At 44.0% G+C, this 15,877-nt stretch overlaps 1 protein-coding gene across 1 annotated transcript in view; it reads left to right on the top strand.

The window, feature by feature from the left end:
- SLC29A4 (solute carrier family 29 member 4) overlaps nt 1–15,877 on the top strand; it is a 613,917-nt gene that overhangs the window by 442,534 nt on the left and 155,506 nt on the right. The window contains exon 10 of the mRNA XM_075181351.1: nt 6,197–6,307. Within this exon, the coding sequence (XP_075037452.1) occupies nt 6,197–6,307 (111 nt within the window). The remainder of the gene's footprint in view (nt 1–6,196; nt 6,308–15,877) is intronic.

The following is a 15,877-nucleotide window of genomic DNA, read 5'->3' as shown; positions in this document are numbered from 1 at the left end:
GGTTGCTACAGGCAATATCTCCACTTTTCAAACCTGCCAGAAACTCACTCGTAGCTTAATACATTTAAGCCCAGGAATGTTTTAGTGAAAATTATAGTATAAAAATACATCACTCTGTGTTGTGTAGGGGTCAGAGGAAGGCTCTACGTAATGTGGAGGGGCCAGAGGATGGCTCTATGTATTGTGCAGGGGTCAGAGGATGGGTCTTTGTATTGTGCACGGGTCAGAGAATGGCTCTATGTACTGTGAAAGTGTCAGAGGATGGCTCTATGTATTGTGCAGGGGTCAGTGGATGGCTCTGTGTATTGTGCAGGGGTTTGGAGGATGGCTCTATGTATTGTACAGGGTCAGAGGATGGCACTCTGTGCTGTGCAGGGGTCAGAGGATGACTCTATGTATTGTGCAGAAGTCAAAAGATGGCTCTATGTATTGTGCAGGGTCAGAGGATGGCTCTATGTATTGTGCAGGGTCAGAGGATGGCTCTATGTATTGTGCAGGGTCAGAGGATGGCTATATGTATTGTGCAGGGTCAGAGGATGGCTCTATATATTGTGCAGGGGTCAGAGGGTGGCTCTGTGTATTGTGCAGGGGTTTAGAGGATGGCTCTATATATTGCACAGTGGTCAGAGGATGGCTCTATGTATTTTTCAAGGGTCAGAGGATGGCCTTTGTATTGCACAGGGTCAGAGGATGGCTCTCTGTGCTCTGCAGGGGTCAGAGGATGACATTTTGTATTGTGCAGGGGTCAGAGGATGGCTCTATGTATTGTGCAGGGGTCAGAGGATGGCTCTCTGTGTTGTGCAGGGACCAGAGGATGGCTCTCTGTGCTGTGCAGGGGTCAGAAGAAGGCTTTATAAATTGTGTCGGGGTTAGAGGATGGTTCTCTGTGTTGTGCAGGGGTCAGAGGAAGGCTCTGCGTAATGTGCAGGGGTCAGAGGAAGGCTCTATGTATTGTGCAGGGGTCAGAGGATGGCTCTCTGTGCTGTGCAGGGGTCAGAGTATGACTCTTTGTATGGTTCAGGGGTCAGAGGATGGCTCTATGTATTGTGCAGGGGTCAGAGGATGGCTCTCTGTGTTATGCAGGGGTTTGAGGAAGGCTCTTTGTAATGTGGAGGGGTCAGAGGATGGCTCTATGTAATGTGCAGGGGTCAGAAGAAGGCTTTATGTATTGTGCAGAGGTAAGAGGATGGCTCTCTGTGTTGTGCAGGGGTCAGAGGAAGGCTCTATGTAATGTGGAGAGATCAGAGGATGGCTCTATGTAATGTGGAGATGTCAGAGGAAGGCTCTCTGTTTTGTGCAGGGGCCAGAGGATGGCTCTCTGTGTTGTGCAGGGTCAGAGGATGGCTCTCTGTGTTTTGCATGGCCAGAGGATGGCTCCTTGTGGTGTATATGGATAAGTGAAGACGCTGCCTATTGTGCAGCGGTCAGATGAAGATTCTCTTTATTATGGGATTCTCTATCATATGTAGGGGTCACTAGAAGATATTTTGTGTGGTGCAGGTTTCACTAAAAGGCTCTATTTTGTACAGAGATTGGAAAAGACTCTTTGAATTGAGAAGTTGTCACTGGCGGTGGCATGTGATAGAATAGCTGGTGTGCAGGGCTGATATTAGAAGCTTATGGTCAAGGAGTGGCATGTGAGAGAAAATCTAGTTGATAGGTGGGGGCATATAAAAAAGTAGCTGGTCAGCAAGGGCCCATATGTGTGAAAGGCTCATGAGCAGGAGATGGTATGTGAGAAAAGTGGGTGTCATGTGAGAGAACCTGGTTGGCAGTGGGAGGGGCATGTAATAATTTAGGGGGCAGGGTGGCATGTGATAGAGAATTGATGGTGCGCAGAGGGTGGGTGATTTCACATTTAGATACATAGAATTTGAAAATTATAAATATTTTTACTTTACAAAAAGTTATGAAATTCCATAGACAAAAAACCTTACGGTTTAACATGTCCGATTAAGGTTCCTTACACACCATTTAAAACATAAAAAAACTATTGAAACTCTTTCACTCAAACTCCAAAAAGCAATGAAATTACGACGATTAAGGCAGAAGCCTTAATGGACGTGTTCCTTGCGCAATACAGACAGAAAGTTTCTGCCTGCTGAAAGTAATTACGATGTCGGAAACCGTGAATTGTTGGCCATTAAATTGGCATTGGAGGAATGGTGACATTGGTTAGAGGGAGCTGTACACACCATTACCATCTTCACTGACCATAAAAACCTCCAATATATCCAGACCGCAAAAACTCTGAATCCCAGGCAGGCCCGCTGGGCCCTGTTCTTCACGAGATTCAGGTTCCTCATCACATGCCGCCCAGGTTCAAAAAATACTAAAGCTGATTCTTTGTCTCAAAGTTTTTTGGCCCATCATTCTCAGTCTCCTGATCCGCGGCCTATTATTCCTTTGATCTCTATTCATCTTGGACAACCCGGGATCTGGGAGTCACAATCCGACAGAAAATTGCTCCAGTTCAGACACCTGCCAGCAAATTATTTGTTCCGGTTCACCTTAGAAAATCCGTCCTCATAGAGGGTCACAACAACCGCTCAGCTGGTCATCCTGGAATTCGTAAGACCATTGAAATTCTTTCTCGCTGGCTTTGGTGGCCCACTTTATCTGCTGATGTGGAGACTTACGTCCGTGCTTGCCCTGAATGTGCCAGAAACAAATCTGCTAGAAACCGTCCTTCTGGTCTACTGTTACCCTTGCCTGCTCCAAGCAGGCCTTGGACCCATCTTTCGATGGATTTTATTGTTGACCTTCCGGTATCCACAGGTCATAACACCATTTGGGTAGTCGTGGACTGATTCAGTAAGATGGCACATTTTATCTCCTTATCCAAACTACCTGATGCCAGGACCTTGGCCACCTTGTTTCTGACACACATCTTCCGTCTCCACGGTCTTCCAGAAGACATCGTCTCGGACCGAGGATCCCAGTTTATTGCACAGTTTTGGAGATCCTTTTGTAAGTCCATTGGAATCAGTATCAGTCTGTCTTCTGCGTATCACCCTCAGTCAAATGGGCAGACAGAAAGAACCAACCAGTCCTTGGAACAGTTCCTACGCATCTATGTTTCCAAGTTCCATGATAACTGGTCCTCTCTCTTGCCTTGGGCGGAATTCGCTTACAACAATTCATGCCATTCCACAGCACACACATCCCCATTCTTCTGCAACCTCAGGATTCACCCGAAATCCAACTCTTTCTCTTCTGCTGTTCCCAATGGGGATTCCGGAACACCTGCTTTTACTGCCAGGTTGAGGTCTGTCTGGAAAAAGGTGCATTCTGCACTAGGTCAAGCTTCCCAGAAATCCAAGGTCTTCGCTGATCTCCATCGTGCTCCATGTTCGTTGAAAGTGGGGGATCGGGTCTGGTTGTCCACACGGAACATCAAGTTGCAGCAACCTTGCAGGAAACTGGGGCCCCGATACATTGGACTGTTTTCAATTGAGAAAAAGATAAATCCAGTGGCGTTCAGGCTAAAACTACCACCTTCTTTAAAAATACCTTCTACATTTCATTGCTCTCTTCTGAAGAAAGTCGCTGCTCCCAGCAAATTCAATCGGCCTTCCTTTAACAGGCCCCGGCCTCTGATGGTGAACGGAGACCATGAATATATTGTCGAAAGAATCCTTGACTCAAGGAAAGTTCAAGGTCAAGTTCAATTCCTTGTACATTGGAAGGGTTATGGCCCTGAGGAGCAATCTTGGATAGCACAGAAGCGTCTCCACGCTAAGAAACTTCTTGGGGAATTTTTTAGGAAGTTTCCTTCTAAACCTGGATGACGGGGTCCCTTGACCCCTCCTCAAGGGGAGAGTACTGTTAGTAGTCGAGGCGACCGTGGGCACCGCCGCAACTCTCATTGTCTCCCAGCTCCTGTCCCGGCCGTCGTTATAGCGACCGGGACGCCACTTCCGGTCCCGACGTCCCGGTTGCCTGGGCAACAACCAGGACGCCGGAGATTACTTCACGCAGCGCCCGGCCAGCTGTCAGACAGCCGGGCGCATGCGCTCAGGGGGCATTGTGCTCAGCCAGTAGTGGCTGATTGAGGAGGCTCTGCTACACTTCTACTGGCTGTATGCCAGTAATTTATCATGCAGCCAACTGGCTGATTATTCCTGCTGGATACCCTGTAGCCTCATTGGCCATTAGTAATTAGCATTAGGCTATTCCTGTGAGTGCTAGTAGGGCTCTGTTCTGATTGGTCCATGGTACTATTTAAGGCAGTGAGGACTGAACTTCACTGCCGGTTATAGCGTCCTGTTCACAGTTCTGCTGCCTGCTTGTGCTCTCTCTGTTTGGTGTTTAACCTGTGACCGACCTCCCGTGTATGGCCTCGCTTGTTCCTGGACCTTGAACCTACGCTTCTGACCCTGACTATTTGCCTGTATTCCGGATTCTGCTCCTCTGCCCTGATCTTTCGCTTGTCCCTGGATTCCGAACCTGTGCTTGTGACCTCTGACCTTGGTTTACCCTGCCGGATCCCCACGCTGCTGTCCGCCAATTATTCCACTACTGGGTTCTCCTTAGCCGGTATACGATTCTCGACCCTCCGTCAGCCTGCGGCCAAGTCTGTCCCCACCACTAGGGGCTCCAGTGAACACCAGGCTTTCGGAGTAGACTCCGAGTTTTACTGTGCTGGCTAGGGAGTTCCTAACACAGTCATGGCCAAAAGTTTTGAGATTGACTCAAGTATTTGGTTTTCACAAACTTTGCTGCTTCAGTATTTTTAAACCTTTATGTCAGATGTTGCTATGGTATACTGAAGTAAAATTAACAGGCATTTCAGAAGTGTCAAAGGCTTTTATTGGCAATTACATTAAGTTTATGCAAAGAGTCAATATTTGCTGTGTTGACCCTTCTTTTTGAAGGCCTCTGCAATTTGCCCTGGCTTGCTGTTAATCAACTTCTGGGCCACATACTGACTGATGGCCACCCATTCTTGCCTAGTCAATGCTTGGAGTTTGTCAGAATTTGTTGGTTTTTGTTTGTCCAACCGCCTCTTGAGGATTGACCACAAGTTCTCAATGGGTATTTTGATCCCCGAGCCACTTAGTTATCACTTTTACCTTATGATAAGGTGCTCCATCATGCTGGAAAAGCCATTGTTTGTCACCAAACTGTTCTTGGATGGTTGGGAAAAGTTGCTCTTGGAGGATGTTTTGGTACCATTCTTTATTCATGGCTGTGTTCTTAGGCAAAATTGTGAGTGAGCCCACTCCCTTGGCTGAGACGTAACCTCACACATGAATGGTCTCAGGATGCTTTACTGTTGGCACGACACAGGACTGATGGTAGCGCTCACCTTTCCTTCTCCAGACAAGCATTTTTTCAGATGGAAGGGAATTTATCAGAGAAAATGACTTTACCCCAGTCCTCAGCAGTCCAATCCCTGTACCTTTTGCAGAATATCAGTCTGTCCCTGAAGTTTTTCCTGAAAAGAAGTGGCTTCTTTGCTGGCCTTCTTGAAACCAGGCCATCCTCCAAATTTCATTGCCTCACTGTGCGTGCAGATGCACTCACACCTGCCTGCTGTAATTCCTGAGCAAGCTCTGGACTCGTGGTGCCCCGTTTCCGCAGCTGAATCATCTTTAGGAGATGGTCCTGGCGCTTGCTGGACGTTCTTGGGCGCTCTGAAGCCTTCTTCACAACTATTGAACCTCTCTCCTTGAAGTTCTTGATGATCCGATAAATGGATGATTTAGGTGCAATCTTCCTAGCAGCAATACCCTTGCCTGTGAAGCCCTTTTTGTGCAAAGCAATGATGACTGCACCTGTTTCCTTGATAACCATGGTTAACAGAGGAAGAACAGGATACTTACCGGTGCACCCCGGATAAACTTGCGCCCCATTTTTCTCATCCGGTACTGGTGGATGAACCGATGCAAATTGGGCGCTCCCGCCTAACCCCAGCGGAACGTGACAGGAGACTCAAAAGCACATTTTGCCTGTACTGCGCTGATCCAGGACATCTTCTGAACACCTGCTCCAAGAGATCGGGAAATGCCAGACCCTGACCTGCTCCGGAGAGGTCAGATTAGGGCTTTCCAAAACCTCTCCCTCCATTGTAACTACCAAGATCTGTTCCTTTCCTCTTACCCTCCACGGGCCTTTTGGTCCCATTCTTACCTTTGCTCTCCTGGACTCTGGAACAGCTGGGAACTTAATTTCTTCCTCTTTGATTTCACAGGTTTCCATACCAACCGTGCCCTTGGAAATTCCAGTTTCCATCGCAGCCATCAATGGGTCCCGAATAACCAACGGTACTGTGGAATTCAGTACCAAGCCTATCATTCTCCAGGTCGGAGCACTACATCGTGAAGAAATTACTTTCCATGAGCTCCCAATTACCACTACTCCCATCATCTTGGGACTACCATAGCTCCAGCAGCACTCTCCCCAGATAGATTGGTCCACTTCAGAGATTCTCTCCTGGGGTTCCGCATGCTTCCAGAAGTGTCTTACTCGAGTTCAACCTCTCGGAGCCATCTCTACTTCTCCACAATCCTGCAAAAACAATATCATTCCTTTTTGGACGTGTTTGATAATGTTCGCTCGGAGCATCTGCCACCCAATCGTCCGTGGCACTGTCCCATTGAACTTTTGCCCGGGAAGATTCCTTCTCGAGGTTGATTATACCCACTATCATTACCCAAGACTTCCTCTATGTTGGAGTATATTAAGTAGAACCTTCTGTGAGGTTTTATCAGACCCACATCATCACCTGCCGGAGCAGACCTTTTCTTTGTAAAAAAAAAAAGGACGGATGCTTGAGGCCATGCATTGACTGTCGTGGATTGAACGCCATACCAGTCAAAAACCAATATCCCATCCCACTCATCACTGAGCTTTTCGATTGTATCAAGGGCACTTGAATTTACACCAAATTGGACCTACGAGGCACCTATAATCTTATTCGGATCAGAGCCGGAGACGAGTGGAAGACGGCATTTAATGCATGTGATGGCAATTACGAATATCTTGTAATGCCATTTGGTCTGTGCAATGCACCTGCTGTATTCCAAAGCATCATCAATTAAATATTCAGAGACCTCTTCTATGTATGTGTCATCATGTATTTGGACAATATCCTCATCTCTCTCCTGACATCACCTCCCTCCGTCTCCACGTGACAGAAGTTCTCTCCAGGCTACGCCAAAACCATTTGTTCTGTAAATTGGAGAAATGCTACTTCAAACTCCTCCAAATACCGTTCCTGGGTTACATCGTATCAGGATCCGGACTACAAATGGACCCAGACAAGGTTAAAGCAATCTTGGATTGGCTCCTTTCACTGGGTCTGAAGCCTATTCAACGATTCCTTGGCTTCACCAATTATTAGAGGGCTGCTCTACCATCGTAGCGCCCATTGTGGCCTTTACATGGAAGGGATCCAACCCCAAATCAACCGTTTTGGAGCCCTTTGACTTCCTTAAAAAACGCCTTCGCCTCTGCACCCATACTCAGGCAACCCGACTCCTCCTCCCCATTCTTTCTGGAGATCGATGCTTCTAACGTGGGCATTGGAGCTGTGCTCTCTCAAAGGCCTCCCCAAGCTCAATTCCATCCTTGTGCCTTCTATTCTAGGAAGTTTCTTCCAGCAGAGAAAAATTATGCCTTAGGGGATAAAGAGTTGCTGGCTATAAAGGTGGCCCTGACGGAATGGCGGTACCTTTTTGAGGGGGGAAGACATCTGGTTACAATTTTCACCGACCACAAGAACCTTCTATATCTCGAAAACCGCATAAGCCTAAACCCCAGACAGGCATGCTTGTCACTGTTCTTTTCCCGCTTTGAACACCGTATTACCTTTAAGCCTGGAAACAGAAATAAAAGTGCTGATGCCCTCTCCCGTGAATTTCCTGTGCACATGCTTTTGGAAGACGAACCATCTTGGACCCTAAGTGCCTAGTCTCCGCTACTCAAGCTTCTGAAACACTTTCACTCCACCATTTTCTGTGGTCACTTGGCCATCCGCAAAACCACGGAATTGGTATCTAGAAATTATTGGTGGCCTAGTCTTCACTCCGATGTCAAGGACTTTGTCTCTTCCTGTAGCACTTGTACTCAAAACAAGTCCATGCATTAGCTTCCCGCCGGCCAGCTACTTCTGTTATCGGTCCCTCAGGAACCTTGGACCCATATCAGTATGGATTTTATTACCGACCTTCCATCTAGCAAGATCTGTACGGTCATATGGGTTGTGGTTGATCGATTTTCTAAGATGGCCCACTTCATCCCACTTCCTGGTTTTCCTTCCTCTCCCATCCTAGCGTCCCACTTTGTTAAAGAGATATTCCGTCTGCATGGCTGTCCTCTCGAAATAGTCTCGGACCGAGGCGTTCAATTAGTTTCCAAATTCTGGAGTTCCTTCTGCAAATTGTTGGGAATCAAATTGAATTTATCCTCCGCCTACCACCCTCAATCCAACAGGCAGACCGAACGGGTGAACCAGGACATAGAGACTTACCTCAGAATGTTCTCTTCCACCAACCAGGACAATTGGGTGGATCTCCTACCGTGGGCTGAATTTTCTCACAACAACGCCTTTCATGAATCTACATCTGTGACTGGATCACTATTAAATAACTTTTGGTAAAAATTTATTTAAAGCAAATAGTACAGGACACTTATTTATGTAATTGCATGCGCACTTATTTTTTGATATTGTGTATTGTGTGAGATAGGAAATTGTTATCTCTGAGACCAGGGTAGAAAATTCGTTTTTTCTGTTTATCCTTGCTAAAGGAAATGCCTATTTCTGATGTATATATCTTAAACAATGAGCCTGTGTTTACCAAGCCTTTGGGGAAGTAGCTTGTTGTTTTTTTTGTTGTTGTTCTGTGGGAATGGGTATTCGGCGACTGTCTGAAGTATTCATGCCAGTCAGACCTTTTGACTTGCTAGTGGGTCTCCTGCCTCTGAAATAAGATTCAGGAAATCACAGCAAGGTTTTTAAGAATTTCATAGCTAAGTATAAATATTAGCGGCTTTGCAATGTATGTAAATCAATGTTTGTGTAAATAGAGTATATCCTGATGCTAAAAATAGCATTTGTCTGAAAGGTATAAATGCACTGACTTGTACACTGAAATGTATCATTCTGATTTTCCATCTGACCTGACCACTGATACCTTAAATCAGTGGGACTGTCCTTGTCAGGACACTTGAGCAATAAACATCACTCTGCTTCAAAACAAACAAAAACATTTCATAAAAGGTTTACCATGAAGCCTTGCAGTGACTGTCTTTAAAAGGGGGGGTACTGTCACTCGCCGATTGATCGGGCAGCGCACCCGACCCTCGGCAGACTTACCTTCCTCTGTCGGTCCGCTCTGTCCCGGACGCCGCCATCTTGGATTCGGGACTGCGCATGCTCAGACCCGCAGCATATAATACCTCTTGCTCCTCTCCTATTGGCTAGGCATTTTGGCACCAAATTTAAAAGGCACCTTGTCACGAACAGCACTCACCTGAGCCTGCGTGATGCGTGTGTGACACAGAATTAACCAAAAAAACAACCACCTGGTCTGTCTAAAATGATTAAATCCTTCCCTATCTATGCCACACACTAGCTTTGCGGTACTAACTATGCCACCACCAAGGTTTTTTCTGACAGTAGCTGACACTCTTATTTAGGAAGTCTTCGGTTCTCCCTAGCATTAATGTAGCACAATTTACTTTAATCAGAGTTCACATAAACCACAATGTTCTCCCCGTTTCAATCATGTAGCATCTTGACCATACTGTCGCGTGAATTTGTAAGAACACAGAGACTTGAACTTATTAAGTGCAATTTAATATGGAAAATACATCCACAATGCTTAAGATAAAACAGTTAATAAAAAGGCATACAAATATAACGCAATTGTTTCTTATAAAATAAAAAGGATAAAACACAGAACTGATACCTCACTTACAGTATAATCAAGTTTCTGGTGCTGGGAGAAGCAGGAAAAATGGAACCCTCTTCAATCTGATATTGACTCCCCAAGAGTGAACAACCAACTTACATATACACTACAGTTTTAAAACCAAGCTGCAGAGCCCACAGCCTCCCTTCCTGTGAGGTCAGAACCAAGAGGACTGTAGAATGCAAATTAGGGTTTTATGATTCTGCTGTAGAAACACCTTTAAATCAGGTTTTTGTCTCTCTGTTCTAACTTTTCACCAGTATGACTTACAAACATGATTTTACCTCCACACAACATGTCATAAGTTTCTCTTCATCTGCATACCACACATGCCTCTGGTAAGTATGATATTGGAGAAAATGATATGATATTTTTCTGTGACCCTATTCAGCTTGAATCTGTCATTAGCATACAACCCTGTCTCTGCAGTCGGCATGTCTGGGGCCTCCAAAACATGTGTTAGATTTCATTGTCTTGAAAGAGATATCCTCAAAGGCTTTCACATTTGCGACCTGCCATAAATGGTAAAAGGTGCTACCAGCCCCCTCTGGGTAGTTTAACATAAACAAAACCCATTGATCTAAACAGCTTCTCTGAGAGCCATGTCACACTATTTCTAGGAATTAATTCACAAACACATATTTGCAGATTTATGCCTAAAAATTAGCTTGCACATGACACACCTCCTCTGAACATCCGGTGGCTGTTCCTTTAGTTACCCCTTGGTGTTAGACGTGGCTACCTGCTTTCTACCTGTCTTCAGAGCTGATGCTCGATCCAAGTACCTGCATACCTGCTTTCTACTTGTCTTCAGAGCTGACGCTCCATCCAAGTACCTGCATACCTGCTTTCTATTTGTCTTCAGAGCTGACGCTCCATTCAAGTACCTGCATACCTACCTACTTGTCTACAGAGCTGATGCTCCATCCAAGTACCTGCATACCTATCTATTTATCTACAGAGCTGACACTCCATCGGCTGTTCCGGTATTTCATCTATCCTTCACTGCTGCTGACTGTTCCTTATCTCCTGACTTCCCCAAAGGGTCTCGCTCAGTACTCTAAGCAGGGGCCGCAACCTGCGAGGCAGACGCAGCTAAGACCACACTGCTTTGCGGCGGTTCCTGCTAAACACCTTCCCCTCGTTAGACTCTGCGCCCTGCTGGAGTAGTGCTAAACTGTATGAACCCTAGGATTCGCATCGTAAAGCCCTGATCCCGTGTGGAACCGTGACAGGTTGGCCCTGATTGTCGGCCGACACTCAATGATAAAAAAAGAAAAAACAAAGCAAAAAAAGATGTAATGAAAAAAAAAAAACATCAAGCAGCCTACGGTCGGCCTCATTAGGTCCCCAGCCTACCGGGAAAATTCCCAGTAAGACTTATGGCCAATCTCCCCCTGTTTCAGCCCACTTTGATTACTGGTTGGATACAACAGCAAAACCATTAAAGTGTGGGGATAGATACAGTTCTAATTAACTTGCTTATGAAATTAAGTATAGTTATGCATCTGAGTTAAAACAAGCAGGAGTATCTCTAAGTATATAAAAAAAATGCTAATAATATCCAGGGCTGGATTAAGACATTGTAGGCCCCTGGGCTAGGAGTACTGTGAGGCCCCCATTTGTCAAGCAACTTATACGCAATCCAAAAAATTTTGGGGCCCCCGAGTAATATCCGATTGGTCATAAATAGCTTGACAAATGTTCTTTGTCCTACTCAGTATTTTCAAAATGTATATATCATATCAGACATAATTATGGAGTTAACCGTGCAGACTTCACTAATTGCACAATATATTTGTTACAATCTAAAGGAAACCTGTGTCAATCCCAATTGGTACCAGCAGACCAGGGGCGCGGAGTTTAACGTTTTTCACAAAGAACTGCTGCAAGGCAGGATGGGCTGTGCTGCCAAGAATTCACAGGTCGCAGCCCCCTGGACTGCCTCGGGATGTAACAACAGGGTAATATAAGTACCTTGCAGGTGCTGCGTATACAGGAACAAGCCGGGAACTGGTACACAGAGGATCAGGTGGAGGATCGTCAGACAGGCAAGTTCGGTAGACAGGAGATCAGGCAGCACTTGATCAGACAGGCAAGGTTCGGTACACAGGAGATCAGGCAGGTCTTCGTCAAATAGGCAAGGTTCAGTACACAGGAGATCATGCACTTCTTGGTCAGACAGGCAAGGGTCGTTACACAGGACATCAGGCAGCATTTGGTCAGACAGTCAAGGTTCAGTACACAGGAGATCAGACAGCACTGGGTTAAACAGGCAAGGTTCGGTACACAGGAAATCAGGCAATAGGAACACACAGGGAGCAGCTCAGGAGTTTTGTGTTTCCAGGCCCAGTCATGAATTTCCCCCTCCCCCGACTGGTGATGTCGTAATCCATTTTAACATATTAAACTATATATATGTTTTCTCATCTTTTTTCCTTGTTGCTATTTTTTTCTGTCACCATGCCAAGTCATGATGTCCCACCACCTACTGGGGATGTCACATATTAAACTATATATTTTTTTCTCTTTTATCCTTTCTGCTATTTGTTCTGTCCCCAGGCCCAGTCATAACCCTTCCCCCACTGGTGATGTCATAATCCATTTGCACACAATAAACTATATTTTTTTCTCTTATCTTTTATCCTTTTTGCTATTTGTTCTGTCCCCAGGGCCAGTCATATCCCCCCCCCCACACTGGCAATGTCATAGTCCATTTGCACATATTAAACAATATATTTTTTCTCTTAGATTTTTCCCTTTTTGCTATTCGTGACCCCCCCCCCCAGTCATGATGATCTCCCACCATCCAGCCACCACCCTGTCATGCTCCCCCTCCAGTCATGATGATTTCCCACCAACCAGGCAGTCACCACCCTGCCAAGCTCCCCCCCAGTCATAATATATAAGCTCTGCTCTGCTCCGCCTGTACCCCCCACCCCCGAACACTTATTTCCTAATTCCTAGTACTCCATTGGTCCAGATCCGTCTTTTCTTCTCTGCAGGCTACAGCAAGCATTCCTCGTTCACTCACTGTAGTGCGGACGTGATGCACAGTAAGCTCCTTAGTGAGGAGATCTCGTGGGAGTGATACTATGACTCATAGTCTCACTCTCACAAGATCTCCTCACTAAGGAGATTACTGCACACCGCGGCCACATTGTAGTGACAGCAGGCAGCTAACAGCATCAGATTTGCTATTAGCTGCAGCCAGCCATCCCTAAAGCGACAGTCGGGGCGGGGATGTCCCCGACCCGATGAATACCGGGGGCTGCTGGTGCTACAGAAATTTAAAAAAAACATCATGAAAAGCTCATAATAAAATAGTTTCCAGCCACCCCAGCTGCCTGCGGCCCCTGGGCTCTAGCCCAGAAAGCTCTCGGGTTAATGCGGAACTGATAATATCTCATAGAAGCCCCTATTTATTTATATATGAAAATATTACTATAATATCTCCAGAGCAGCCAGTTATACTGGTTGGTAGTGGTAAGTGGAGTGGATCTATACTGCAGGGGATCTGGAAGCTCTGACTTGGGCTTTCAATTCCACTTTTTTTAAAAAACAAAATACAAAAATGTTACAAAGTATTTTACATTATTTAAAAAATAACTTTTTAAACACTTTTTAATTAAAAATATTGTGCTATCTTCACCATATGATGGTGATTGCAAAAGGAAGATTGTGACAGTACATGGACTACCACGGTCCTTGTTAAATATGCTTTAGTCTGAGAAAAACTGTGTCTTTTGAAAGATAGGGAGAGAGCCTATCTCTGGCAAAACACCCATTAGAGCTTTTCTCAGATTAATAAATAGTCCATAGAATGAATAATCAAGGTACAATCCTATCAAGTTATACCATAGAGATCCCAATGACTTACATGTGTATGTTGATTGTTTAAAATATTATCCATACTTTTTATAAAGACCTCTTTAGTCAATTAGATCAGTGATTAGATTTAGAGAAGGAGGGTTTTTTCTTCTAAAATGTAGCCTTTGGTAATATGGCTGCAATCAGCCTATGATGCTATAAAAGTTGAGGTATTACAACCCAATTAGACAAAAAAACAAGGAGACACATTACTTTGTCATGTTGAATGCAAAGTTTTAAGGAAGTTGAATGGGAATTTTAAAGACATCCCTTATAAGATTAAAAACTTTGATGAAATAGAAATGTATAACACCGCAGTCCATAAATGAAAAATCAAGTCTGTGGTTCTTACATGTCCAGCAGAGTGGTGGTGCAGATTAATATTTTCTTCTATATGTTCTATGGTTTTTATATGGTTGCCGCATTTAATTTAGATATTGATATCATTGGTCTCAGGTAAGGGACAACCACAAATCTGTTTACTATATCACCATAAGAGATGTGTTTCACTATGTGTGCAGAGTGTTTAATATATTGTAGTATTTTAAAATTCTCTTCGTTTTGGAAGAACAGTGGTAGAAAAGCTTTTTCAATAGAGCAATAGAGCGACTGATGTTAGAAAAGCTCTTAGAGTAGAAAAGCATATATGAACTATCCATATTAATTCAGAATTTTTTTTGAGATGGTCATGTCTATGGAGTGTAAATACCTAGCTCTGTCCACTGTTATTAGGTTCAGGGTTGTCTGTAACAATTTTTTAAGTGATAGAGGGAAGGCTAACATTTGTTCTAATTAAATCCATCTTATGTGAATAGTCTGTTGGTGCTAATATGTTCTAGAATTAGTTATTTATAACATGGAGCAAATAAAAGGCATGAATTATGGCTGTGCAGACTTTAAGAATGACCTGGAATGCTTTTTGGAGCGTACATAGAATAAGTATAATCCTTTTGGTAGTAACATACAGGTGCCATCTTATCAGGTCAGCAAATGTATCGGTCAAGGTCTCTTAAGTTATTTGATAAGTGATCCACAAGTAATTAACAAGGATCATTTCCACTCAAAGGTGAATTTAGCTTTCAATTGTTTGATTACACTGTAGGGAAGACCAATCTGTAGTGGTTTGGTTTTTTAGTTGTTCAATTTGTAAGATAATGTAATACCAAATTTTGTAAATAGATTTTGTATGATGAGGACAGCTGTGGTCTGGTTCTGAAGTCCACTAATTATTATTCCACAATATCCAAATTTTAATAAATGACTTGAACTAGGGGTTCCATGACCAGTCGACTCTCCTGGTGTGTACCATTTGTCTAGAAAGGAAGCCTGCCGCTTATATCCCAGCAATCAGACTGGACTATAAAGACAACACTGTGCATAAAATGAAAACATCTTAAAATACAAATTTAGGTATTTTAAATGCTAGGATCAGAACAGGCCTTTACATGGCCCAATACTGATTTGAGATGCTACTGTTAAAAATATATATATTTATGTTACAGTTGAGCAGTGACGTATATCTATAGTATGCATAGGAGGTGTTTTTTAAGAAATAATAATAATATTAGGGTATTATGAATGGAATTTTATGTGTAAGATACCATAGGAAACTAGGAAGAAATGTAAACTAAGATATGTCATTTGTTGTATTTTTATATTGTACAAAAAAAGTTTTAAAATTGTTTTAATTTCACTCAACTTTATGTAAGTAAAGTACTGAGAGTTTATTATGCTTCAGAAATGATATGCATATTTTTGTACTTAGAACACATCTAAAAATTGTAAATATATTGCTCATTAAAGCACAGTGACCCACCTCTAACATGGAATTTGCCTGTTAGTGGGGGGATAGCACAAAGATGAAAACTTAGAGTGTGATTTAGAGCATGTCATAAACACGCTCCCAGCTGCTGTGACTTTGGGAGTTTGCTGCATGAGGTTGCACACGATTCCGGCCCGCAGTTTCTCTCTACCTAGTCAACAGTTTATAGACCTACTGAATCACACCCAAACAGCGCTCACATCTCAGACACTTCAGGTTTGCCACCACTTATTGAATACAGGCAATAGGACCCCAATCTTTTGTC

This window comes from Mixophyes fleayi, chromosome 7, assembly GCF_038048845.1.
Source record: "Mixophyes fleayi isolate aMixFle1 chromosome 7, aMixFle1.hap1, whole genome shotgun sequence".
NCBI lineage: Eukaryota > Metazoa > Chordata > Amphibia > Anura > Limnodynastidae > Mixophyes > Mixophyes fleayi.
The sequence above is the reverse complement of the archived record's forward strand: the minus strand, read 5'-3'. Positions and strand labels throughout refer to the sequence as shown.